Genomic DNA, 25,910 nt, shown 5'->3' with positions numbered 1-25,910 from the left:
GTTAGTGGCAAGCATTTAGGATTTCTTATGTATTTTTACAAACTGTGGCTCTTTCCTCATAAAAAGATTCACATCTGCTTTGGAGGATATGTAACTGCTGGTGCTGGGCTGGAGCACAATGTTCTGATTTAGTATTGAGAAGATATAGATATACATTGCCAGTAAAACATAATTGAAGTTGGCATTCCCAGTGGCTAGGATGTGGGATCACGAGCCAGAATGCCTGATCGAGGTCTCTAGCTTTGCTGATTTTTGGCAGGTTGCTACCAGAGTCTGCTATTTCACCACGTTCAACTTGAGATAGCAATGGCTGGATCTGCAGGGTAGCAATGCAAAAAAAAAATAATCTTTGGGGCCAAAACCAGCAGATGGATTTTTCAAACAAACTCATGAAGCTCATTGGTGCTGACTATACTTGGAAACGTGGCAAGTGGCAACAATAAAAAGGTTTTCTATGTATTGTGCAAATTCTGAAACTTTTCTGTTCTCAGCCAGATGCAAGTAGAGGAGATCTGTGCCACTGACAGTCCATTGCTTCCCCTAGCCTGCCCCAAATGTAAGCACTTTCTAAAACCTACCCCTGCAGAGGCTAAGATGGAAAACCTTCCAGTAACCTTCCAGACTATGAGAACTGCTGGCCACTTCAGAAATGCAGGCTTCAGTACTCTCAGCATACTGACATATTTTCTTCTAAAGAAATCAAAGAACCCCGAATGTGTTGCAGAAACCACAGGTAGTTTCTCATAAGATCACCCCAGACTGGTAAAATGTGGTATTTGAATTTTGCCTGTTGAAGTTGTCAACCACAAATGAGAAAATTAAGAATTTTGTGAGGGCAAGTCCTATTCCTACTTTGAAAAATTTCCAGATTTTCTGTTACCAGAGCCTTGTCCTCCTTGAAACATAAAATTAGTCAACAGAACTTAGACAAGAGAAGACCACAAAGATTGTCTCATTACAAAAGACTGCGATCCTCTAGGTCATATTTAAGTAAGGCTACTCTGATTAAAAAAAACAAAACAAAACAAAACAAAAAAAAAGTCTTCTAGCATGTTGTAAGACTCACTTTCATGTTTTGGCAGTTGTTTAACAGCTGGAGACCTGGAGGAACCCAGCAGTTTGAACCTCTCTCCCATTCATTGAAGCCAGCAATTTATGGCCTCAGGACCCATTTTGATGCAATTGATTTTGGATTCTGGGTCTTTTCAGACTTTAGAAAAAGACATGGAGCTATGAAAAAAATCTTGCTTCTCAACAGCTTCAACCTTGGGGGTTCATGGCAGCAGTATGATGCTTGAACACATGATCAGAGAAGCAGCAGGATGTTCATGACACCAACCACCTCAACCCACTGCAGCTCTGGCCACATGGGACTCCTGTGCTCTCCCCAGCAGCAGCCGGTTACTCACTATGAGTGCAGGTGGTACATCAGGTTAATCTCCCCCATTATTTCATGATGTCTGTCTCCTCTTCTGTACAGCAATGGGATTCCCACTAACTTAATATATATATATATACCCACATGGGGATAGAGTGAGGCCAAAACAGGATTTGTCTGGTAAGTGCAAGACTAAACAGAAAGGAGCAGACTGCCTCCTGACCTCTGCAGTGATGAATCCATACCTCAGCCACTTAATTACCCTGATGTAGCTTGCTTAACTACAAACTAATCTCCCCCAGGCCTTGCAGGCAGCCATACAACTCTCCAGTAAAACTGGCACAACAGCAAAACCTGTGGAATCGACTTGAAAGAACGTGTCAGGCTGTCAAAGAGAGGACATATCAGCAGGAGTGTGCAGCTGCGGCAGGATTGCCTGAAGGGTTCATAAATTCAGTGCACAGAGCAACCTGAGTGGGTGGCTTTGTTGGTTAGCTTTGTTTTCTTTAATTTTCCTAATATGCTGTAAGGAGCTTGGAGTTCTCTTTGCATCAAAATGAGCCTACCAACATGCCCTGGACGATGCCTCTCTTTTCCTCCTGGGAGAAAACAAAAGAGTTCCTGGGGAAACACTGCAGGAATCAGATGATCTTGCTTTATTAATGAATTACTTGGGATTTATCAGAATAATTCTAAAGATGTTGTTTCAGAAGATGTGTTTGGTCATCATTATTATTCAAAGTCTGTCTTTCCCATGAGTGCAAGTCCTCCAGACAGTACGAAAAATTTTTGCTGGATTATGGCCCTCGATTTTTACAGAATTAACTAATGTTCAATACAGCTAAAACAGAAATATTCAGGGAGATTCTGCCTTCCCTGATGTGTAAGACAAGAGGATCACAATCCTGAAAAATGGCTTGATGGCAAGGGGGGAAAATGCACACAGAATAGGAAGATCCAGAATGCATGAACCACGGTTAAGCAGGCATTTTTATTCTTTGCAGAATTAACTCAGGAATCCTTGCATTATTTCCTGCTATCCTTATCAACTTACAAAACATCAGTCTTTTGGCCATGGCCCTGAAGGGGAGATTCAGCCACACATCAACAGCTCACACAGCACTAGTGAAGAGGGAAAAAAAAAAAAGTCACTTCTCTCCATTTTTTTCCCTTTTAGTTTTGGAGTTAAGGGTCTAGGCTATTATGTTGTTGATGCTCCACTAAGGACCAGTCTGAGCTTCCAAAAGGCTGAAAAATGCCTATTCTCTTCCCCTCCATAACAACTGAAGACTTGGATGTCAGGAGCCTTTCTGGGGCCAACAAGGGGACTGCACTACAAGTGCAAAGTTTCCCAAGTTGCCCACACCAGGGAAAAGATTCCCAGCAGAGCACTATAAGCAATGAAAAAAAAAAAAAAAAAAAAAAAAAAAAAAAAAAAAAAAAAAAAGAAAAAAAAAAAAAAAAAAAAAAACACCAGGGAGGACTAGGCAGACTTTATTCTGCCTGGGAAACCACTAAAGTTTGCTGGACAGCAAGGAATAGCCAAAGATGACAACACTTCTTTCAAGCCTTTTGCTGAATTGTCTCACCAGGACTCTTTACACTCTCTATGCTCAGAGTTACTTCCTCAAAGCCTGGCAGCTCTGCCTTTCTCTGGGGACCAGGAACCTTTGGGCTTCCAGTGGGCTTGATTTAACACAGGTGGAAGTGGGAATGGAGGCATGGATGGCCTAGCCCATTTCTCCAGGACCTGTCATATAACACATTTCTTCGTGTTCAGTAAGTGCAAACAAGCAGCCATGTTGTGCTCTTACTATTATGGCATTAACTATTGTAGCAATAGGAACTATGGAACTCTTCAGAAAACAAAGAACTACTGAAGATGGATAGATCAGTCCAAACAAAGAATGTGCTATAAACCAAGAAAGCAAAAGATAGATTTCTCTGGACGGAGGCAGAATTCATTTACATATGAAAATCTAATACACAGTGAAAAAGAAAAAAAGACACTGCATAAATAACACTAGGAAAAATGAAAAATATTTTTTTTAACACATTCTAAAAATGGCTTCCAACATCTGAAAACGTGCTGTTCAGTCAAGTAGAGACCCAGGAGCAATAGGTAGGAAGCAGGCAGGCACATCAAGCTCTATCACAGACCAGAGGACCACTGCTGAAGTAGTCTTTCAGTTGTCCTTTCTAGATTCCTTCAGCTGTAGAGTGCTGCAAGACTATATTGGGGGGCATCTCTCTTAACTTGCCTTGACCTTCAATAAATAGTCCACAGGTAGTAGCCACTGTCACAAGCGAGGTACTAAGCTAAATATTTACCCTGAGTTTGCACCTCAGAAAAACACCTGGAAGTACCACACAAGTAAAACCAACTGCCTGTGGGAGAAAATAGGTTTGCATCCATTTCTCCCTTGGTGGTGGAGGCTGAGCAATTCTGATCAGCATCAAAGAACAGTCAAAAATGAAATGAAGCACAGAAGACCATCTGCACAGCAAAGTCTAACTTCAGCCTCTACATACGGAAAGCTGGGACTGTGTGCGACACCTGAACTACTTCCTGGTGACTCATGAGCTGACCAGACTGGGGAAAAAATAAAAAAGTGATTTATTAAACAAAAACCTAATCCTCTGGGAAGACACAATCGCCAAGAAATTGCTGGCTGCATTTGAATTTTCTCCCCTTGAATTTGAGATGAAAGTTGTGTATCTGCAGGTTGCTTCCAGAGCTGCTGGAGGGGACGTGTTGGGTAGCTGCTTTACACCAGTCTCCAGCAGGGAAAAGCTTTTTTCTGTGATTTGCTTTTTTTTTTTTTTTTTTTTTAAATTAAGACAAAAACAAAAAAGCAACAAGGTGACCACATGTCTACACAAGAAAAGCATTGCAGCAGTCTGCCCCACATCAACAAAGAGGGATCTGTTCTTTTATTTACCGTGCATAGTATCCAGGCAAGAATAAGTTCTACAGAAAAAAAAAAAAAAAAATCGGGCCACTGCCTGTCAAATACAAGCTCCTGGCTGCTATAGAGAAGAATATGTCGTAAACCCACCATCTCCACACAACCCCCAAGAAAACCTTACTGTGAAAATGGAGCTGTGCTGAAAATCCTGAAGGTGATAGTAATTAGCAATGAAGAAGGAATATCCAGACAGCAAACTGTCCTCACGTGAGTAGGGCTGCCACAAGCAACTGACATCTCTGCTTGTGAAGAGGTAAAATTCTCCAAGAGAGTATAAACTACACATTTCCATCTGAAGAGCACAAGGGAGGAAAATAGCAAGATACAACTTTCAGGGGTTCTCTAAGCATTGAGTTTTGTTGTTGTTTTAGGAAGAAAAAAACCAACAGCATTTCCTAAAGAATTCTGTTTGGAGATGCTCATTACAGAACCTACTTTGAAGCATATTTAAGTAGGAATAAGATGCTCTTGTTCCAGAATAAGAATTGCTTAAGAAATAGTCTGCTCCACTCTACGTTCACAGCCTGCCTCAAATGTAAGTGAACTCTCAAGTGCCGGCAAGCCAAGTGCCTTCAAGCCCTCAGATAAAACTTCTCCCCAAGCTCCTCACAGCAATGGGCTTAGACTCTGGCAGCATTGTGACCACATAAGCTAATGTCAAGGTGTTATTTCTGCTCTTACCCTTGGCCATTAGGAACATCACTAAAAGAGTTCACATCTCACCAGAGACGAAGAACATTTACCTACAGCAAATAGATAGAATTTTAACATCTTGACCAGAAGAATACAACCTTAGTAAGTTTAATAAGTAGCCTCTTTTGTTGCATGAATGATACAGACATCAGGGGTGGGGGGTTCCACTGAAAACACTGAACAAACTGAGACCCCAGACTGACATGCACAGTGCAGAGTAACAGTTTATTTTAAAGCCACTATAGGGATCTATCATTAAGGGACCAACTTTCCTGGTAAAGGTTTTTTTTGTTTTTTTTTGTTTTTTTTTTTTTTTTTTAAGAGAACTATGCAACTGTTCAAAATCATCCCAAATCCACATTCTAACTCCTTGTCCACCAAGTATTTAATAGAGGTTTGCCCAAGTATTAACATTTCCCTCAAAGCAATTTGTGCCTACATTTCTTCTAAGATAAAATCAAGCAGGACTGGTAATGTATTTGTGCCCACTTTTGGCTGAAGCATGTGCCCCATTACCCTCCTCTCAATCCTCAGAGTGCAAAGCGGGACAGCACTGGAAGAGCAAAGATGACTTCCCCAAAGTGCTGTTCTCTCAGGCAGGAATTCGCCTTTATCACGAGTCCCTTCCACTTGCCCTCCAGAGGAGATTTAGGCTCTTTGCTCTTTAAGCTGCAGAAGTCAAGGAAACATGCCTCTTTATAAACATGTACACAATACCTTGCGACAGGCACACACAAAGCATGTGAGCAATCTGTGCAGGGGCAGAGGCAGAATCTCACCCAGGTGCCCTTGTGTCAAAGAAAAGTTTCCAGCAGCCAAGTCCCAGTCACACAAGAATGCCAGCTCCTCAGAGCAGCAGTTATAGCACCGCAGAAGGAGCAGCAAGGCAAGCACAGGGCACCTTGGAGACAAAAGAACTGAAAACAAAATGAAAACAAAAAGTTCAATTCAGCTGAACCGAGCCAGGGCAGGCAAAGAACAAAGGGTCAGAAGACAAAGCTGGAAACAATAGACCAGCAAGATTAATATCAGTTGTGAGAAAGATCTTGGACAATACTGAAAGGGAAGGAAAAGGATTAAAGTATAAATACTAGAAGAGAGAACTAATTGTGAAGCCTGAGATACCAGCACAACAGCTGCAGCTTGATCAGTACATCTCACACACTATAGCCCTTACAGAAAGGGCTTCAGCTCACAGATTTAATTCCTAGAAATTAATGACAGTTACTCACTATCAGCGATTCCTTGTCATTGACAGGAGAGCCATGCAGATGAAATCTAAAGACAACCCCCAACTTCCTTTGTTTTTTTCCAGCCCTGTTCCAATTTGTGCATATTCACGCCCTGCTCCAATTCCACTGGGGCAGGACTTCAGGATTTCTCCCTGGGATTTCCCCTAGCACCAGAAGCTCTAGCAGTCCTTTGTCCCATGCATGTGAAACCCAGTTTCTTGGGGAAACCTACCTGCACAGGACATGGATGCTCTTAGCCAGATGGACAGCTGCACAGCCCCTGCTGGCAATGCCACAAGCAAGCCATCTAGTAGCTCCAGCAGGCCTGGGCTCCAGTGGAGGCCCAGGAAAGCTGGGCAGCATGGGCAAAGCACCTCTCCCTACAAGAGCACAACTTGCTGCCCATGGCCGTACAGAGAGCAATATGCATGTAAAATGGTCCTGACCTAACTGATAAATGGAAAGAGAAGAACACCTTAAAAATCCACCTGGACTGCCATTTCCAGTTGGAAAAACAGACCATATTAAGGAAAGCTAAATGACCATGAAGTTCAGCTGTAGCAATATTTTTTCCTTTTCCTATCCTCAGAAACCAACAAAGTGCCACAGTGTGCTGTTACAAAGATGACGTGCTCTGCCCTACAGGCAGGTTGGTTAGGGCTGGAAGGAAATGATCTTTAAGCTAATGCTATTCAGAAGTACAAGCAGTCAAGAAACATTGCAAAAACAGTATGTTTAAGAGATTAATTGGGCAATCCCACCCGGAGACAAAGCAAATTTGCCTGCTGTTGTGCAGTGAAGCTTTTCTCAATTCTCTCTCTTGAAGACCAAGGGCTCCTTTAACTCTGATTACTGTAAAGAGGATTAGTTAAGCAGAGGTAGTCAAAGGCCTGCCCTGGGCAAAGAGCAAACTGAATCAAACAAAACCACTTGACATTTCTTAGCTGCGTAGGCAAAGCTGACCTTGTTGTCCCAGGGATGAGGAGTTAAGACCGATCCATTCCTTCTGCTGGAAGACGAAAAGCGAGCGTGCAGGGCTAGGCTCAGGAGGTGAGCCTGCCCAGTGAGTCCAGTTTTTTAGTCCCACTGCTGCTGAGGGAATACAGGAGATAAGACAGCAACTTCTGCCGCTGGTAGCAAAAGGTGTCTTGGCCACAACCTTCTCCCCAGATGCCCCAACTCCTTCCTTCAAAGCAGCCTGGCTCTCATGTTCCCAGGGGATTCCTTTTTCCTCGTGCAGAGTGCAACTCCCACACCCACCCTGCCACTTCCATACCTTCTCTTCTGTGCAGGGGTTCACTGGCACATCCAAAAAGCACATAATATAAGTGAGCCACAAAACCACATAGCCAGAGAAATTTAACCTCATTAAAAGTTCTCTCAAGCTCAGGAAACCAGTCATGTAAGCTCTCATGCCTGCCTGACACCACAGTGATTTGATTCAAGATGTGGTATCTTATAACACCTAACATAGCAGAAATTCTTCTAATGGTCTATTTACATCAACATTTTTAAGAGGAGCTTTTATTTCCATTACTCCAATATGGACGCTTTATATTCTTACAACAACCTCTCTCCCCTGGGATACTTCACACTAAAATCCCATCCAGGAGATTTACAAGGGACAGACAATAGTGTTTTTCATGTTGCTTTAGAAGTCAAGGAGAGTGTGTTTCCCTTTGTATTAAAGCTTAGGAGCTGTGCACTTAGAGGAAAAAAAAAAAAAAAAAAAGTCTTAGTGAGAAGGATGAATGCAGTCTAACAACTTTAAGAAAGCCCTGCAGCTCATTTTATGGTTGGGCTGCTGAATTCTGTTGTCTTTGTCTACTTATCATTTGGTTTCCTGAACCCCTATAAAAGAGACCATGAACTGCAACTTCTGTTCACCATGTTCCCCTCAGTACTTGGAAGTGCTAAGCTATGGCTAAGTGAACAGAAAAGTGTTCCCATCTACTTCTGCCACAACTTATGCATAACATCTTGCAGAATACCATTAATTTTATAGAAAGATTTTGCTCTTTTTTGAGCAAGACCTGTCACCTCTAGGTGAGAAATGTGCAATGGCCTAAGGATTTACCTAAGGATTGCAGGTGAAAAAGGAGATTTGTGAAGGGTACAATAAATACTGAAAGGGAATGGAAACTCAGCATTTTCATACCTTAGGGGTGGGAAGAGTATAAAAATCCCTTCAAGTGGAGCTTCTGTTTAGTTCAGTTTCTTTGCTACAAGAAAAGCAGCTGACAAATGGAGACACTGGCAATGGTACCATGAAGAGCACTCCTGTCTGGGAGCATCACCAGAACTGCTGCATGGCCAAGGCAGAGCACCCTCCTGTATCCAAAGATGAACCACAAGCTAAGTCTTGATAAGTATGGCAGCATTCATTTCTTTGAGCCTAGATGTAGCCAGAGTATACACATTTGTTTCTAGTCTCTTTCATTTGCCAGAGAAGACAGAAGTGTAACCTCACAGTAATATAACAAATATGCATGTGTAATACTCAGACGCTGTGGAATCCTATTTGGTTTCCTCCTCTGGTAAGAAACATAGCTGAGAAATTAAGATTTGGCTTGCTAGAAGGAAGAGTATCACAAATAATGCATCTAGAACGAGGTTAGAACTGATGCAAATCTTGCATTTATTTAGACAAATTCAGTCTGATGTGAAGTCCAACAGATAATGCCTTCAAGCTTCTGAGGCCCCCATCATTATCACTACAGGCATTTTCTGGACTCAGTGCTTTTAGCCGGCACAGCTGCCTGCTGCTTCCAAAGCACCCTATACCAATGCCTACAGGACTCAGTTTAATTTCTCTAGGTCAAATTTATCCGCATGAAATAGCTAACCAAGATCATCACCTGTGTTACTTCAGAAAGGTTCTTTTCACATGTAAAGGCTTCATTAGCTGCATTTACTCTTGCATTTAAAACATGCCTTGTCCTGTCTTTCAACTATCACTTATGCCCTAATGCCCAAAGATTTATGCTTAGTGAAGGAGGTAGAAAAAAAGCTTTTAACCCAGACACAGCTTATTCCTCCTATTTCCTCATAATAAAAGACAAAGATTGGCAGAAATTCCAAGCAGAAGCAACAAGTTCAGAAATGACTTTTTGCATATACAGCTGCCTTTTCTACAAGCAAAAAGAAAATGAATTCCAGTCTTGTTGCAGCAACTTCGCTCTTCAGGGATTCTCCAGGAACAAATTCAAAGAATCTGAAGGCATTGCCTCCATGAAGTGAACCAGACAACTGCCACCACTTCTAAGAGGATATCTTGGAGTCTGTCCTAGAATAAGATCCTTCACAGCACACAGAGATGAAGAGTACCTTAGTCATGTAGAGAGCAAGTTCAATAACCCATTAGCCTGGTGAATTATTATACAATAGCAGAGATAGCTGGTAGAAAACTTGTTTTCAGGCAGTTTGTTCCCTTCTACGCCATTTCTCAAACTTTAAATCAAAAATTGTACAAAAGTGTTTTTTTTTTTTTTTTTTTTTTTTTTTTTTTTTTTTTTTTTTTTTTCCCTGCCCTCTAGTGGCAAGAGGGTGGGGGTTAAAACCGCAGATTGAGAATGCTCACAGAAAACCAAAAAAGACGTTGACTGGTATAGTCTGGTTTTTCATTTCATATCATTTGATTTAAGGTGAAGCAAGAGGGAGCATTCATTTAAACAGCTGTAATGAAAAGAGATTGATTGAAAAGTCATTTTTGCTCCATTTCTTATGGATAAGAGTCCCAGGTGTCTGTTTTCCTTACATTTTCTTTTTAACGGCTGTTCCCTATTCAGCCCATAAGCTTCAAGGTCAGCATCAGGTCAAATTGCATTTAGTACAAGATGCTCAGCATCTGCAAATCCCTCTCCTTTCCTTCCTGCACTAGGTCTTCAACCCCAGGCTCCCAGTCTAGGAAACTTTGAAGTAAAATGCCTGGGGAAGAAATTTTAATTTTTGGATTTAAATGGCATAGTGGATGCCACATTAGCAAACATATTACAGAGATGAAAAACAACATCCTTTTAACAGAAGATCCTAAGTTTATGAGGAAAGTACATGCCTACATACATCTAGACATGCTGAAATTTGCAATTGCTGAATGCTGGCAAAAACAAAAACATCTAGGAAAATTTAAACTTGCTAGCTACCATGTCTCCTGCAACACTCCATGTGCATTTGCCTTCTCCAACAAAGCAAGTCTAGTAGCCAGAGGAAGGAAAATAAGACTAAAAGAACACTAGAAAAAAATATTCCTATTGCCATATCTTGAATGAAATCCAAGCATTTAGAAAGCTGGTTTAACACCGTTTTTTTTGGATGGTAGGGACTTGTACATGGATTTTGCATTTTACACACGTGCACGCTGCATAAGTATATAGGCATTATTTGATATTTGGTCCTATCCGAACTTCAGAAGGCCCTCTCAGAAATCAGAACAGCCCAAGAGAGATGAATTCAAGTTGTAAAATGAATTGTCATGTTTCTTTGTTGCACGATAAAAGCCCTGCAGGAGCAGTGACTGATCTGTTTGAAAATGGTCCGTAAGAGTAAACTGAAAACAAGAGGCCTCTTCATCCTCAACCTACTCCTACTTCCTCAGCCCCAAACATGACAAGCGTCAATGCTCATGATCACCATCACAGCCTGAGGAGGAGAGCACTGTTCTACCTTTGTATGTAAAGGGTACTCATGTGATATACTGTCTGGTGACTAACTCTCCATCTCTGACCCCAAACTTCCCAACAAGCAGTTTAGAACTATCAGGAAAACTTCCTGAAAAGGCTAACCTCAAGCATTGTAATAACTCTTGAAACACCAGAACAGAAACAAAAGTTTCTTAATCCATCTGTCTGTGAAGAAGCCCTTTGGGGTTTTATCTGCCTTTTAAGGAACTGAGTTACAGCTCAGCAGCTGCACCACGTGTGAAATATTATGGCACTTGTTTTTAACTGCTAGACGAGGTGTTTAATGATTCTAGGGAGGTCTGGCTACTGCTGCTAGCACTCCACAGCTGTAAAGAGAATAAGGTGTGTAACCAAGTTTAAAACACTCATAACATCTGCAAGGATAAGGGGTATTTGTATCCAAAGCCCAGTTTTCAGTAGATTCTTCATAATGGAAAATGAAAACTGATAACAGAAACAATACAGCTCTGAATGGAGAGGAGCATTTATGGCCTCCTACAGTTACACAAAGATCCTTGTTTAGGTCTCATCTTTGACTATGTGGAAGACAAAGGATCAATAGTCAGGACCAAGTATATATTGGTATATCAAGGCTAGATAACTTCCTTCTCAGGATGTCTTGCCTAACCAAAAAGTGGAAGACAAGAGGAAGCCAGCGTCAAGCCCCAGGAGGTCAGTGTTGACACTACATGTAGCTGTATATCCTCAGCAGAGAGCAGGCCAAAGAGAGTAGGAAGAGACTCTGCTAGCCAGAAGACAGGTAAGGAGTTAATTATGCACTTAGTGCCTTAAAGAGGAAGACAGACCCTGAAATGAATGAAACTTTTTTTTTTTTTTTTTTTTTTTTTTTTTTTTAAAGAAGTGCTTGTAACTTATCTCTGGTTCCTCTATTGGCAGATTCTCCAGGCTTGGACAGTCACAATTCTGCTCCTCCATGAGATTCTGCTTGCACCTGGGGAATCTTTGGGACTAACTTCCATATCTTAATACACGAGGTGGTGAGTATAATCGAGTATTCAAGAACAAATTTCTCTACTGAGGAAAAAAATCCTGACATATTCCGTATGCACTGGGCTTGCATTTGGATATTAAATCTGCAGCATCTAACTCTGCCAAAATGCCTCCCAGGACTCCAGAAATAAAATTCTTTATTATGCCTTCACTTGACCGCCCGAGGGATCCTTTTCATCCCTTCTTTTGACTCTCCCACGCTAAAGTTTCCGAAGATGGAGCAAGCACCCACTTTCACATCTGGCAATGCTAGAAACAACACAGCATCAGCCTTGAAATGTTTGCCATTTCTACTTGTCTTGACACTAATTATACACACAAGGCAGCTTCATCTGCACTGGGCAGAATGGCTCGATGCACAGCAGAGTTCAGTGCCTTCAGATCCGTGCATTTCCAAGTGAGTCAAGCGTGCATTATAACTGCAGTCACAGCAAGTTTCTGATGTGCTTCTCCAAGACTGACCCCTATTTTTTTCTTGCTTCCCCCCCTCTTCTTGTTTTAATTTTTTCTTTTCCTACAAAACAGTTTGAGAGAATCAGAGCATGACTTCTATCCAGTTGTTTCATCAGGCTAAACATGCCACCCACTTTTTCACATTCCTTTTTTATTCCCCTTTTGAATAAACTCTCCATTATAAAAATAAAATAGCTTCATTTACAAATACCACCTCAGCAGCATGCCTCAGCCCTCATTTTGCAGGGCTATGCCAACAGCCACAAACAGAATCAAAGAACCCAATTAAAAATCCATATTCATTAACAAACACCATGTATACTAAAATGCCCTGCATTGACTATGCCACCACAGGAGATGAAGCACTTGCTGAGTTTCCCTGCTCTCAGCCTGAAGCCCTGTTGTCTTAAAGGAAAGATTTTACCTTTGCTAGCACACAAGCTGATGAGAAAAGGCCCAGTATCCTCTTAGCCCATCGGGCTAGGACAGCAGAAGTGACAGCTGTTGACCTTTTGCCTTAGAGAGACGCCAGACAGGGGGCTTTGCCAGGCTGAGAAGTGCACAGAAGACCATGAAACTGTTCCAGACCTTCCACACTGAGGTCTTTAGGTACCAAGAGGGCCAGTTGCAAACCAATCTGCAGCATTACGAGCAGCCAATATAATAAGCTCTGCATATGCTTGATTGATGCAACTCATTGGCTAGGCAGGGCCATACCCGAGCTGATGCAGTAAATTAGCACATTCCCTTGGTTTCGGGGAAGTTATGCTGATTTACACCATCAACAATTTATCACCACAGAAAAATCACATACCATAAGTACAATATTTCAGACCTATACAATGAAGTTATATGAACACACGCAAGGATTATTTATTTATTTGTACCCACAAGCCTGAGATTTATAACTCGTTATAAATACAAGCTGGGTAATTTGCTTTCTATTTTTAGCAGGAATGCTTTGTGCAGAGAACAGCTGTCGGCCACTGGGTGCTGCGCTCCTCTGAGCAGCAGCTTCAGACAAATAGAGGCCTATCAGAATTACACCGGAGAACTAGGGCCATTGCTTTGCAGTGGAAAAAAATATTGAAAATAGTAGAAAGCAAGAAAAAATAATGGAGAACCGCTCTCAGAGCTTTCCCAACTGGTTTTCCTACAGAAAGGAGCTGTATGGGATCACATTGCATATGTGCATGTCAGGCTGTCAAGTCTTCCTGAATAACCTCAGTGCCCACTATCCAGTTCTGATCAAATTTTGGAAACATTCACAAGTCTCAGCGATAATGTATTCCCACTGACTTCAAAAAGACATACAGCTGGGTAGAGGTGAGAGAGTCTTCTAGTGTCTTCACCACGGGAAAAAAACAAAAACAAAACACATCACACGAACTCAGCCTTCTGTCAGACCAACAAAATTAGGCATATCCAGCAAGGGCATCCATAGGAAACCAGATCTGATCTTTCATTTTTGTCACAAAACTGTGACAGTGCAGGCACTCACCTTGGCACACGAAGGAAGATGGTGTTTCCCCAGGGTGGACACGCGCAGTGATGAACACCACTTTCTGTTCTGCACCTGGACGCAGGTTCGCTGCAGCAGAGGGGGGTGGCAGGTGACAGAGGGGAAAAAAAGAGAGACAAAGATCCTTAAACCGGGTCCCATATGTAGGACACACAGGGACATTAATATTAAAGCATATCCTTTTATTAAAATTGGTCATACATTATAAATAAGCGCAATCTATAATTAAAGTAGGCAGCGTCACTGGGTCTCCACACCAGGCCATAACAGCAGACTGCACAAGGGCTGCAAAGCTAATGACACGCAGCCAAACCTGCGACAACAAAGTTAGCTCTCTTTTTAAAAAACAAGATTTACTACAGTGAGTTTAACTGCACTGTAATTGCTCTCTCACTTGTGATAAATGTCCCCCTGGGGCACCGAGAAGAACAGTGGGGGTCCATTCACATCGTGAAGCCAATTGCACCCTGCATTACACTTGATACAAACCTTAGCAGTGCCAAACAACAGTAAGTGCTAACAAATGATACTTATTAGCACGGGTTTTGTTTTTTTTGGGGGGGGAGGCTTGTGGGTTCTTTTGTTTCTTAACTACTTGGGTCTGTATCTGCTCTGATTGAAAGAGACAAAAAAAAAAAAAAAAAAAAAAGAATTAAACTGTGGAGAAACAGTAAGTATATGAATCATGTTAAGGAAATCACTTGCCCTGCTGCATGAAATAGCAAGAACCTCTGAAGTGGACTATAAAAGGTGGCTAATGGTGCACTAAGCAAAATTCTGTGAGGAAGAGAGAACATGGACCTGGAAAATAAGCTAGGTCCCCTTCAAATTACAGTTCAGCAGAAGGAAGACAGATCCTAACACAACTTTCCATGGGTTAATCCCACACTATTGAAATCATGATGCTTCATGGGTGAAGCAGGATGTTTTCCCTATTTGTGCACTGACAGCGTTAACAAACAGGAAATAAAAATTATACCCCTTCAAAGAAGTTTTGGGAACTTAAAAGACCATAAGAGGACTTCAGTTAGATATCTTATCTAGATCTGAACACACAGCAGGAGTAATACTAGACACAGCAGGATCCAATTTAAATCTTTACTCTGAAATAAAGTTTTTTCACTGAAAGGCAACTGAAAACTAAATCCAAACTTTTTTTGTTTGTTTGTTTTCTAAATTGGGCTTATACATTACATACATACATTCTTAAACAAGAAAGATATTTGGAGCCTGACACCAACACCTGAGGGTTGTTTGTTTTTAATTTCCTGAGTCTTATGAATGCTCAGCTTACCCAGTAGTAAATCACACCTAACAAAAAATCACAGAAATAATCAGTACATTTTTGGTTGTTCTCAGGAGACAACTGGACAACAGATCTCAGCAAGGTTTTTATTTATTTATTTAGCCCTTCTAAATGCCCTACAGGTGCTCACCTTGCAACTCAACCATTCATTTGTTCTTTCATTCTTGTTTCACCACTCTGGTGTTTCTGAGCCCCAGATGCAAAGGAATATAAGAATGTCTCTGACAAACATAGCAGCTGGTGGGGTCACTTCTGTCTTGAGGAAAAGTGGGAGGCAGCAAAAAGGAATACAACATCATCTGATGACCATCCCACATCATTTGCATTAACATTGATTAGCGTGGGAGGAAGGAGATGTAGCAGCAAGCCAAATTTAATGAGCAAAAGAGGAAGTCTGGGATGACACCTGCAAGAGGAGGAGTTTTCTCCTCAGAAAAAAAAAAAAAAAATCATTAAAGGGGCACAGACTCATCACAAAAGCAATGTTCAGCAACATGACTACTCAGCAAAGTGGTCAGCAAAATACTGGCCCGTTTGGAGCTGGAGCAGCTTCTCAACTAAGAAACTTTTTAGAGGATGAGATTTTTGCGTTTGGTTATGACAGCTTTGACCCTCTCCACAATTTTCTTTTAAACTTTATTAAACTCAGCTCAATATTTATTCTGCTTTTATCACAATGTTTAGCACATTGTGATAAAAATGTCACAAATTTTGTGACAGAAATCACATTCTGTTTATCACAATGGTGATAAACACCAGGCAAATATCATACTGGAAAGAAACCCACTTAATTGCTAACAAACAACTCAAATCTCAGCTCTCTGAATACAACATGCATTATTTGGCCCACAACCCACATTCCTTCTCCAACACTATAGCACATATAATTGGTCAACTTGAAGCAGTCTCATTGGCAACACTCCCTCAGCTCTCACCTGGTAAATGACAACTTCTACTCTTGGTTACAGATTACACAAGTCTAACTAAAACAGAGTCCCTCAGAAAATGTTTTCTACCAAAAGAAGACAAATCACAATCTAAACCTCCATGGAAAGGCAGAAAATTCAATTAACCTTTTCCATTTCATTTTTATGCTTCTATAATACCATAGAAACAACTATTTGTATGGAGTAGCTTAAGTAACTAGAATTTTCTTGCAGAAATAATCAATTTATGAAATCACGTTTGCACTACCAAAATGAAGATCTGTAACAGGACTGAAATAGAGTTTGTTCAATATCGGAGATCTTTCCTGTTACCATGCCAGTTCAGAAAGAGACTGCAGAGACAGCAGGTTTCTGGTCCTAAAGCCATGGTATGGTATTGGTGCAATTTCCCAAATTAGTACTGCTAAGGCTGGTGAAGTACAAACGAAGAGTAAGTCTCATCCCAGCAGTCTACCTCAGAAAGCCTTTAACTGGTGCCCATGCAGGAGAATGTGGAAATGAACTCCGATCCTTCACAGAGTGCTGCAAAGCTGGGGCAAGGTACTAATAATGGCTTTAGAAATGGTTTGCCTTTCTCCTCTCCCACATTTTACCCCATTCATACTAGACCTGAAGGCTCTAATCAGAAGAAATAGAAACCATTATCCTAAAAAACGTGCATTCATTTGATTTTAATGCCCACACATTTTCATGAAATACATCTATCCACTGGCAAAACAAATTCCAGTCTTCCTTTCCCAGGGACTTTGCAGCATGAGGTGGGCTGTTGCCAGCATTTTGTATTCAAAACCCTGCAAGTTGAAGACTCCACAGAGGAAATAAAAAAGAACTATATTGCATTACGCTTCACTGTGTTGTCTCGGCTTGTCTGTCCAACAGAACTGTAACATCTGCGTTGAAAGCGAACACTGATGTCGTTGCTGTCCTGGCTGCCTAGTCTCTGCTACATTAAACTGCTTTAGCAAATCCAATCCAAGCAGCATTTACTGTACTCTGGTTTTTCCTGAGAGACCAGATTAGCACCTAATTCCATTTGTTTTTGTTACTTCTGGTCACAAATGTCATTTCAGGTAGGAGTACATATCTCAGCAACACACACTACAAAAGAACACAGTTTCTGGTCTCTATCAAGCACCACTAGACTGGGTTGGGTCAAATAAACACAAGCTTTTCTTGCCAGTGGTTTGCAGGCCACGTCCCATCAACATCTTTAAGCCTTGTGTGAACAGTGCAAAGAAACCAAGTGGTACAGAAGGTAAAAGTGGTGCCATTTGTACTGCAGAGCAAAGACTGTACTACAGGTTCTTCAAATCAGACATCTAGCCCTAGTCACATTTTCGTGGTGGAGGTGGAAGCAGGATCTTGGCTCCCATACAGCATCCATGGGAGGTCAGCTCTGTGTAGGGGGAAGCACCTCCACACAGTGCCTTTGTTGCTCACTGACTCCCCTCACCTTCCAAGCATGCTTACATAGTCCCACCTGGAGCACAGAAGGATTTTGTTTAGCAAAGCCTCACTTGTGCCTGGACTCTACCAAGCAGCGGTCCTACACATCACACTCAAAATTGGATCCAACCCTCTCAAGTTCCAAATTTTCATTCAGGCTCTGGCCCTGACTCTGTCAGGTGCTTAAATATGTGATTTAGTTCGACAGATCTCTGTTGTGTTTAAAAATGGGCTTAAACGTAAGTGTTGGCATAAGAGCTTTGCTGAACTGGGGCCTTTTAGCAGGAAGCCTGCTTCTGAGATCATTGTCACAATGTTTTAAAGTTGGAGATTGTGCAACTATTATCCTTTATTGCCTATTTTATGCCAAAGTCTCTTTTCTTTTTCTTTTTACATCCCTCTTAAAAGCAAAGCTATTTTGGGGCATTTAATATTATTTAATCTCTTTACTCTGGCAGCGTAGAAATTACAGGGACCATTACAATGGTCCTGTGTGTGCGTATGCTTTATTGATGTATATGCTGACCTAATATCAAATTGATTTTGCTCAGCTTTTCTGCTGACCACAGAAAAATGCAAATTGGGTATTATATTTGCACACTAATTTTATTGGGCCCTTGTGTCTTCATAAAAAGATAAAGTTTGGGCTAATAAAAATAAAACATTTCTGGTACTAATATAGGCAAATGTTTATGTAGGCAGGTAACAAATTGGTTTGTCATTTAGGGGAACATAAAGAACACTAAAATCATCTTTAGGCAAAATAGATTGGGGGCTTTTGCTTAGCTTTTAGCTTTCATTTGCAAAATCAATTTAATGTAACACAGTGTCTCAAAGACAGGGTGACACAGGATTAAGACATTCATTGTATTCCTCCACCATAATTCCCCCTTATTCAGAGGCCCTGGGATTTGGGTTTGCTCTTGTTCAAAGGAAATTAAATATATTCCAGGAAAAGGGAAAAAGGAACACTTAGACTTCTGGTATATGCAAGCATCCTATAGGGACAAACACAGGGGAAGGGCAGGAACGTGTGACTCAATGTTCTGAAGGTAGATGTTCGAAGAGTTATCAACACATTTCAGTGCCACAAGGAATTTGAAAGTGTAATACTTGTATGATCTCCTTGCCTAGCTATTTCTTTGTTCTTCCTTCCTCTTCCTTCAAGTCCTTTTTAACAATGCCTTATGCATCTCTTTGATGGCCTGCAACCTCTGCTAGACTGCAGCTAAGTGAACTTCGATGACGGTTTAACTAGATGGGCATATATCAACAGCCTAACTTCTATTTACTGAAATGAGTTGACCTATTTAAATCCCAGAGCAGCCACTATTTCTGCTCAGCTCTTGCTTTTCATCTTCTCCTTCCCCATCCTTCCCTCAATTGCAGGGTATTTTGGAGGGGTTCCATGCAGTGGGAGGTTACATAAACAGTTTTGATGTTAATACTTGACCGCATTTTCAAACTAATAGCCCAGCAAAGGGATCTGACTGTAAAACAAAAGGCCAGAAGTATCTCCTGGTAAAATTAAGCTGAAGTAGATCAAATGACACTGCGAAGCTATTTGCAAAATCAGAAATGGCAAGCAACTGTAGATGAAGATTCCCCTTACCTCCCAGACCCACTTGTTTGTTTTTAATCTTCATTAAGTCTTAGAAGCAACTGTTTTTCCATTTGGTCTGATACTGTCAGCTTGCCACCCTTCCGAGGCAGGAAAATTAACCACATATAAAACCATTCCAGGTACACTCATATCATCCTCCCTCACTCCTCCTCTCCACTGAAGAAACACTCCCACCAAAAACTGAGGCTTTGTTTTTAAATTATACATACTCTTTTGAACATTAGAACATACAGTCCTATGAATAAGAACAGTAATCTGGAATATGAACAGCACATTATCATCCTCAAATGGCCAAGGTGATGACAACTCATAATTAAGGATGCAGACAGTAGCATTTAATGTCACCTACCTGCATCACCGTCATATCATAACAGTTTAGCAGACAGGTCCCTAGCCTGCTTTCATTTTCCCTCTCCTGCTTTGCTATTTATAAAGTCAGGTTGGAGTGTAGATAAACCCCTTGTCCTCCAGAGACCACAGACAGGCAGTAAATTATGGGAAGGCTAAGTGGTACATCAAATGTGTCTCCTCAAAGCTATATATCATCTTGTTAAAGTTGATGCCTAATCCCAGAACCCCAGAAATCATTCCCAAAATCCCAGAAAATGTTTGTGTCCTTCAGCTGGTATAGAACAAGAAAATAAAGCTCACCTGCAGGAAAAAGCATTATAGCCATCTTTTTCTAGAAGTCATTTTGTTTGTGTGCCTTTCAATACTATTTCCTTAAATTCTGTAGAATCAGAACACACCCATCCATATTTGAATAAATAAACTCTGATCTACAGCACTCATTTTTTCTTGCAGTTGTCAATATCATGTTGCAAACTAAAACCAAAACATGTAGCATTTATCTTTTAAAAATCGTACACCAGACAAACACAGTAGTTTATGTACATAGCACTTCTCCAGTTACCACCAGTGGCAGTATAAAAATCTTCAGCCATTCCACAGAATTCTCTTAACTGAACTCCACGATAGTGAAGATAGGCAGAAACACTGAGGAGCTGCCTGCAGCCACAAGAGAAGTGGGTCTCATCTTAGGGAAGGAATCAATGCTAACTGGTACCTATCTTGTTCTCTCTTTTCACAGCTATCACCCCTCTAGAAATGCTTGCTGTCCCAGTAGCTTTCACTTTATACAAAGGAGAGAAATAAAATATAAAAATAAAATATTCAGATGCAAGATATTTCCACCTGCAATACTACAGTTACACTGGTATCTTTTCAGTTTGTCTTTAAAATCCAGGGATTCAAAAGATATTGCTAGGGCATGCTATAAAGCAATTCTCTATCAGCTCTCTCCAGTGGAGAGGGCTAAGGCTATGTTTGTTTGCTACAAGTATGCATGGGCTGAAAGATAAGGGAATAATTTATGTCAGAATTTCAGCCAAGATAGCAAAGAGGGAATTACCAACCACTCACAGAACAGTCCAGCAGTTACAGGAGCAGCCAGGACACCTTTGTTCTGTTCTTTCCAGTTTTGCTGTGGATTTGTCTGTGATTAACTTCAGTACTTAAAATTTCCCCATATAAAAAATGAGCATAAACACGTGAACTACAGAAGAGGACTGAGAATCTCAATACAGCTGTACTCAGACTAAGCTTCTGAGATGCAGAGCCACATCATTGCATCCACAGATCCTTCCAAAAAAGCAGTTCTGAAATGAACATCTGCAGCTGCCCGGAGATGAACCTCTTGAATCCTCTTGTCCAGTATCTCTAATCTCTCAAGGACAATGGATAAACAGAAAAGAAACATGCAGAAAAACATGTATGGGTCACAGAAGATGTTTTTAGAAAGCTGTGCACCCTAGCACCCACTGGGGCTATGCCTTCATTCTCCTCAGAAACAGCCAAGAGCTCAACGTGAACAGTAGTGGAAAAAAGACTGGAGAAGCACAAAATGGTGGACATAGCTGGGTAGTTACCTCCCAATGTATTTTGTTCTAAGTAGAGTCATAGATCATTCTGAGGAGAAAAGAAATGAAAAAGCAATCAAGGTTTCCTTCCTCTGCCAGCTCAAACCCAGGGGAGCAGTGAAGCACAAAGTATTCCGCAATGCAACTAACACAGTCACTGGATTTGCCTCCTGTATTCTCTCTCTCAGACATTGACATGAACACCACAAACCATTCTCTCATTCTTCCCATAACACCAGTTGTAAGTGAGCATGGGGTGTCCCCACAGGAGGTGATATTTTTTTTCTTCTTTTTGCTCTGTCAGACATTCCGTGGGAGGAAGGCAAGAGACCGATACAGGGTTAAGCAGAATAAAGCCTTCCATGTACAAGACCTTGCTTGAAAGCAGTGATCCCAGGCAGGACATGCAAGGTGTTCTGCAAAAGGTTCTGGCCTTTACTGAACTATGGCAGTGTGTTCTTCAGTAGCTGAGCTAGAAGTCAATAAAAAGCAACCTGCTGAAATGAGATTCATGAAGAACACTGCTCCTCAGATCATGACTCTGACCTCTCCAGGAAGCACTAACACTGTCTTCAGAGAGAGTGTTGAGTCTGCAAGATGAGAAAGACACCAGTGAATAGCCCCTCTTCACATTCACAGCTTGCCTGAAATCAAAGTTCAGACCTGAGCATGTAGCACCAAAAATTAAGATTCTCAGTAGAGAATCTTATGTACCAAATTAAATACCTCATCAAGATGGTGGACACAGGTAGGCCTCAGCTTACCACAGGCCTGAAACACTTGTACACATCTCTAAAGCAGCACAGAAGCAAATCCGTCTTTACTGTAATATTAGTAATTGTTTTCAAATCAGGATAAGAGGCAGGTTCATTTTAATGTAAAGGGGATGGCAGAGAGGGTGGAAACCATCTCCTCTCACATCAGAAGCTGAATTACCACCTTTCCTGGACATACCGCCAGGCCCCTGCTTTGTTCGCTCACTCTTCACAGTTTGTAGTCAGAGGGATGTGCTGTCAGGGAGTCTGTGGCCTGAGAGGAGTCCAAACAGTTCTACACAGTTTTGCTTATGTGTATATATTCTACACACTGGACCATGACCTATCATCAGCAAGCATCACAGACATGACCTTGGACAGAAGCATACTAAGAATATTCAGCCTGTATCGTACATCCAGCAGTCTAGGAGGATAAAATCCTGTCACACCCTTGTAGTTTACTTCAAGGGAAAATGGTGAGATGCATGCCCAGACGTAGGGCACCTTCATTCCTCATTAAAGATGAAAAACTAAGTAAGCTACCATCCTGATTCAGACACTGCTTATAACTCCCCACACACATACTATTACATAAGCAGTTACCAATAAACGTTTAAATTCTACCTGGACGCACAAAACTTTCTCCTACTCTAACCAAGCTGCCATGTCTCTTCCCCTCTTACCTGCTTTTCTGCGAACTGAGAACAATTCCTCACACAGATGATTTTTCTCTAAGATGTCTGCAAGCAGGCACATTAACTAGTGCACTAGTGTCTACCAATCTTAATTGTGCTTTTTGTCCCATCATTAGTTAGCAATAAATTTCAGGGGTACAATCACATGGCATAGCATATTGGGTATGCTATGCAACAATCATTTTGTCTGCATAAATATACTGGAAGGCTGTGCAAGCTTTGTACAACACAGCTAGTCAGCAAACTGTTAAAACCAATTTATACACATGCACTCTCTCTCTCAAGGCAATAAGCCTATGGAGAATTTTAATTAAAGTCAAAGGAGCTTTTAAAAGTGGAGAGGGAGAAACCTAGCACAGCAAGAAATAAATTAATAAAAACGCGCTCCAAGTTGAAGCTCAAGGGGATCACTCTCCGTCATTATTTATTTAAAGGATGGGACACGTCAAAGATAGGAATGTCAAGTGGGAGATGCTGTGAAGCAGCAGAGGACAGAAAATGGGCTGATGAACTGGATGCCACAGCTCCTGTAGCAGATCATTTTTTGTCACAGAGGTTATATTTGTGTCTGACCACCTGATGCTTGATATTCACAACCTCTCAAAGTTAGTCACCAAAATATCTGTATTCCCTTTCACATTTGATCTAGCAAGGACCTTTCAGCCCATCTAGACCACCCTTGTCTGGCTAGCACCCAACTTGTGCTGAGAACTATTCCACTATCTCACCCCAAGGAGATTTTAGTTGGTATTCACCCAGCAGTTTCCTTTGCAGAATTTCAGTACTTCTCACTTGCTTCTTCCCCTGGTGTTTACATATTTTTAAATGTCTTAATTTTGCATGCATTGTTTTAGCTTCTGCTTAGGCTTTGGAATATTCCAGAGGAATGAACTGACCCCTTCAGATGAACCTATACGCACAAGCTCACCACAGATAAGCTCAATTCTCATGTCCTCACAATCTTTTTATATAGAAAGTTTCAATGCTCAGGTGAGAGCTGGCATTCTGCTCTTCACCTGTCATTCTTGCAGCCACTTGTAGCCTTTTCCATAGCAGGGAGATTTCTTCACTTGAGGCCAGTTGCAAACAAGCAGTACCACGCTGCTTAGCTTTAACAACTCCCAGTATCAGCTGCTATAGCAAACTCTCATCACCTCCACCTGCCTGTCTTGTAACAGCTCACTGGGGTGTAAGATGCTTGTGTGGATCAGTGTCCTTAGCAGCCTCCTAGGTCTCCAACCCTGTATTCAAGGGAATATAATGCTTCTAGTTGGTGTACCATCACAAGCCTCCCAGCATCAGATGCAAATGAAAGTAATCATCCATAATAAATCATGTGATTATGCTGGAAACCCATGCGTGTCTGATCCTTCAACTACTAGAATTATGGAGATCCAATATTAACTGCATATCTTGACACTCATTATCTCATTCAGTGTTATGCTGTCTATTCTTCACCAGCCAGATCCCTTGGTAGGGACAAAAGCTTCGTGGATTGATAAGATCCCACATCAATTTCCACATAAAAACAAAAATGTAACTAATTTCCAACATTAAAAAAAAAATAAAAAAAATGAAATTTGAACCTAATACATATATTTATTAGTGAATGTAAATTGAATTATGTTTTGCCCTTTTCCATAAAGAAGAAAATAGAAATGCCCTCATCATGGAAAGAGGGTTAGAAAGGTTAAAAAAATGAAGAAAGTCAAAGTCATTACATTCCAATCAAACTTGATAAATATGTAAATTACAGCAACTAAACAGTTGGCTTTGACAAATTACTTCCACGTAATGGATTTTTCATAGTAATGAGGCTACAGTGCAATTGTTTTTTTAAAGCCTTACATTTCTCATTAATACAAAGTGTGAGTCAGTATGCACAATGGGGATATTTACTAAAAATTTAAGAAAAAATTCAGACAGTAGTTGACATCACAGAGGGATGCCACATCCTGAGATGGTGTCATTGCTTCCATCAGCACTGACAGATTGTTGACTGGTCTTTAATTAAGTAGCTTGAACTTGAGGTGCTATTCAATGCCAAAGAAGTACAAAACCTAGGACTTCGTTAGTTGCAATTCATTTGTGATATATTTATCCATCCAACACTATCAAGGGTGCCAATGGCATATGTTGCACAGACTCTCCAAGACCCACAAAAATGGAAAAAGGTGCAATAAAATCACTTCAGTGACCTTTAAATAACCTCTCTGCCCACCTGTATCTACCTACCTCATTCAGGTCTTTGACCTTTCAGACCCTGCCTGCTGATCATCATGGCATTTGTGTACCATCTTCTCTGCAATCTTCCCAAGTCCCTTTCAGCCACTCAGCTCATAAGCTCTTCTACCCTCAGCCTTATCTTTATTTTAATAAGACTTTGCAACACAGGTTGGATGCTAGTCAAGAAAGATTCATGCAGAACACCCTCATTTGTAGAGTATTGCTTTCAATTACCTTACCATTGTGCTGAAAATGATCTGGTATTCAACTAGGCATCTCACAGTTTTGCTCTAGGTTCCAGTTTCACTTGATGCAACTTACTTAGGAACCTCTAAAACAGAAAAGTTTGGAGCCAGCAACAGTTTTTCAAACCAAAGTGGCAATGACTGAAGTGGAAGTGTGTCCAGAAACATTGCAGTTTCCTTGATGTGCATTCATAGCCTTAGCAAGGAACACACCACACAGGGTTGGGAGATAGGGTGTGTAGACTGTTAGCAGTCAACCAGCCAGTTACTAGTACACATGAGACTATGTTTGGATGACCAAATTCAGTGACCAACAATTCATAAATTCATAAGTATAACATTGTACTTAAGCAACAAGCTGTTTTCTGCAGACATTTTACTGCATATGCAGAAGCCTTCCTATTTTTTTTTTCCTGATGTAAATAGGAAGACCCAGACTAATTACAGTAGGCAGAGAAGATTAGCCACTCTTTGTACCATACCATACAAAGCCAGATTACACTGGTGCACACAGAGACTCAGTTTACACATGGTGTGTGATAGCACAGATCATCTAGGTTGGATATAGACATTTCTGAACAAATAGAGGAAAACTTTCAACATGCATGACTATGTCATTTGATACAATTTTAGTTACTCAGCTATTCCTATTGAGCGAGGGCAGTATCCATGTTCCTTCAGCACAGGGAACTTCACCACTTGACATTTGAATTTGTGAGCCAAGGCTACAGAACTGAGTTTATAGTTACCCTACACACCGTCCGTGCACCTGAGGGTCAGCCAATACAGGATGGTGATAGATCAAAGAAT

At 41.1% G+C, this 25,910-nt stretch overlaps 1 protein-coding gene across 3 annotated transcripts in view; it reads right to left on the bottom strand.

Moving 5' to 3' along the window:
* Positions 1–25,910, bottom strand: part of BEND5 (BEN domain containing 5) — a 923,509-nt gene that overhangs the window by 204,901 nt on the left and 692,698 nt on the right. For all 3 annotated transcript variants that reach the window (XM_032191937.1, XM_032191939.1, XM_032191938.1), the window contains one exon: positions 13,917–14,006. In XM_032191937.1, the coding sequence (XP_032047828.1) occupies positions 13,917–14,006 (90 nt within the window). The remainder of the gene's footprint in view (positions 1–13,916; positions 14,007–25,910) is intronic.

This window comes from Aythya fuligula, chromosome 8 (genome assembly GCF_009819795.1).
Source record: "Aythya fuligula isolate bAytFul2 chromosome 8, bAytFul2.pri, whole genome shotgun sequence".
NCBI classification, from domain to species: Eukaryota; Metazoa; Chordata; class Aves; order Anseriformes; family Anatidae; genus Aythya; species Aythya fuligula.
The sequence above is the reverse complement of the archived record's forward strand: the minus strand, read 5'-3'. Positions and strand labels throughout refer to the sequence as shown.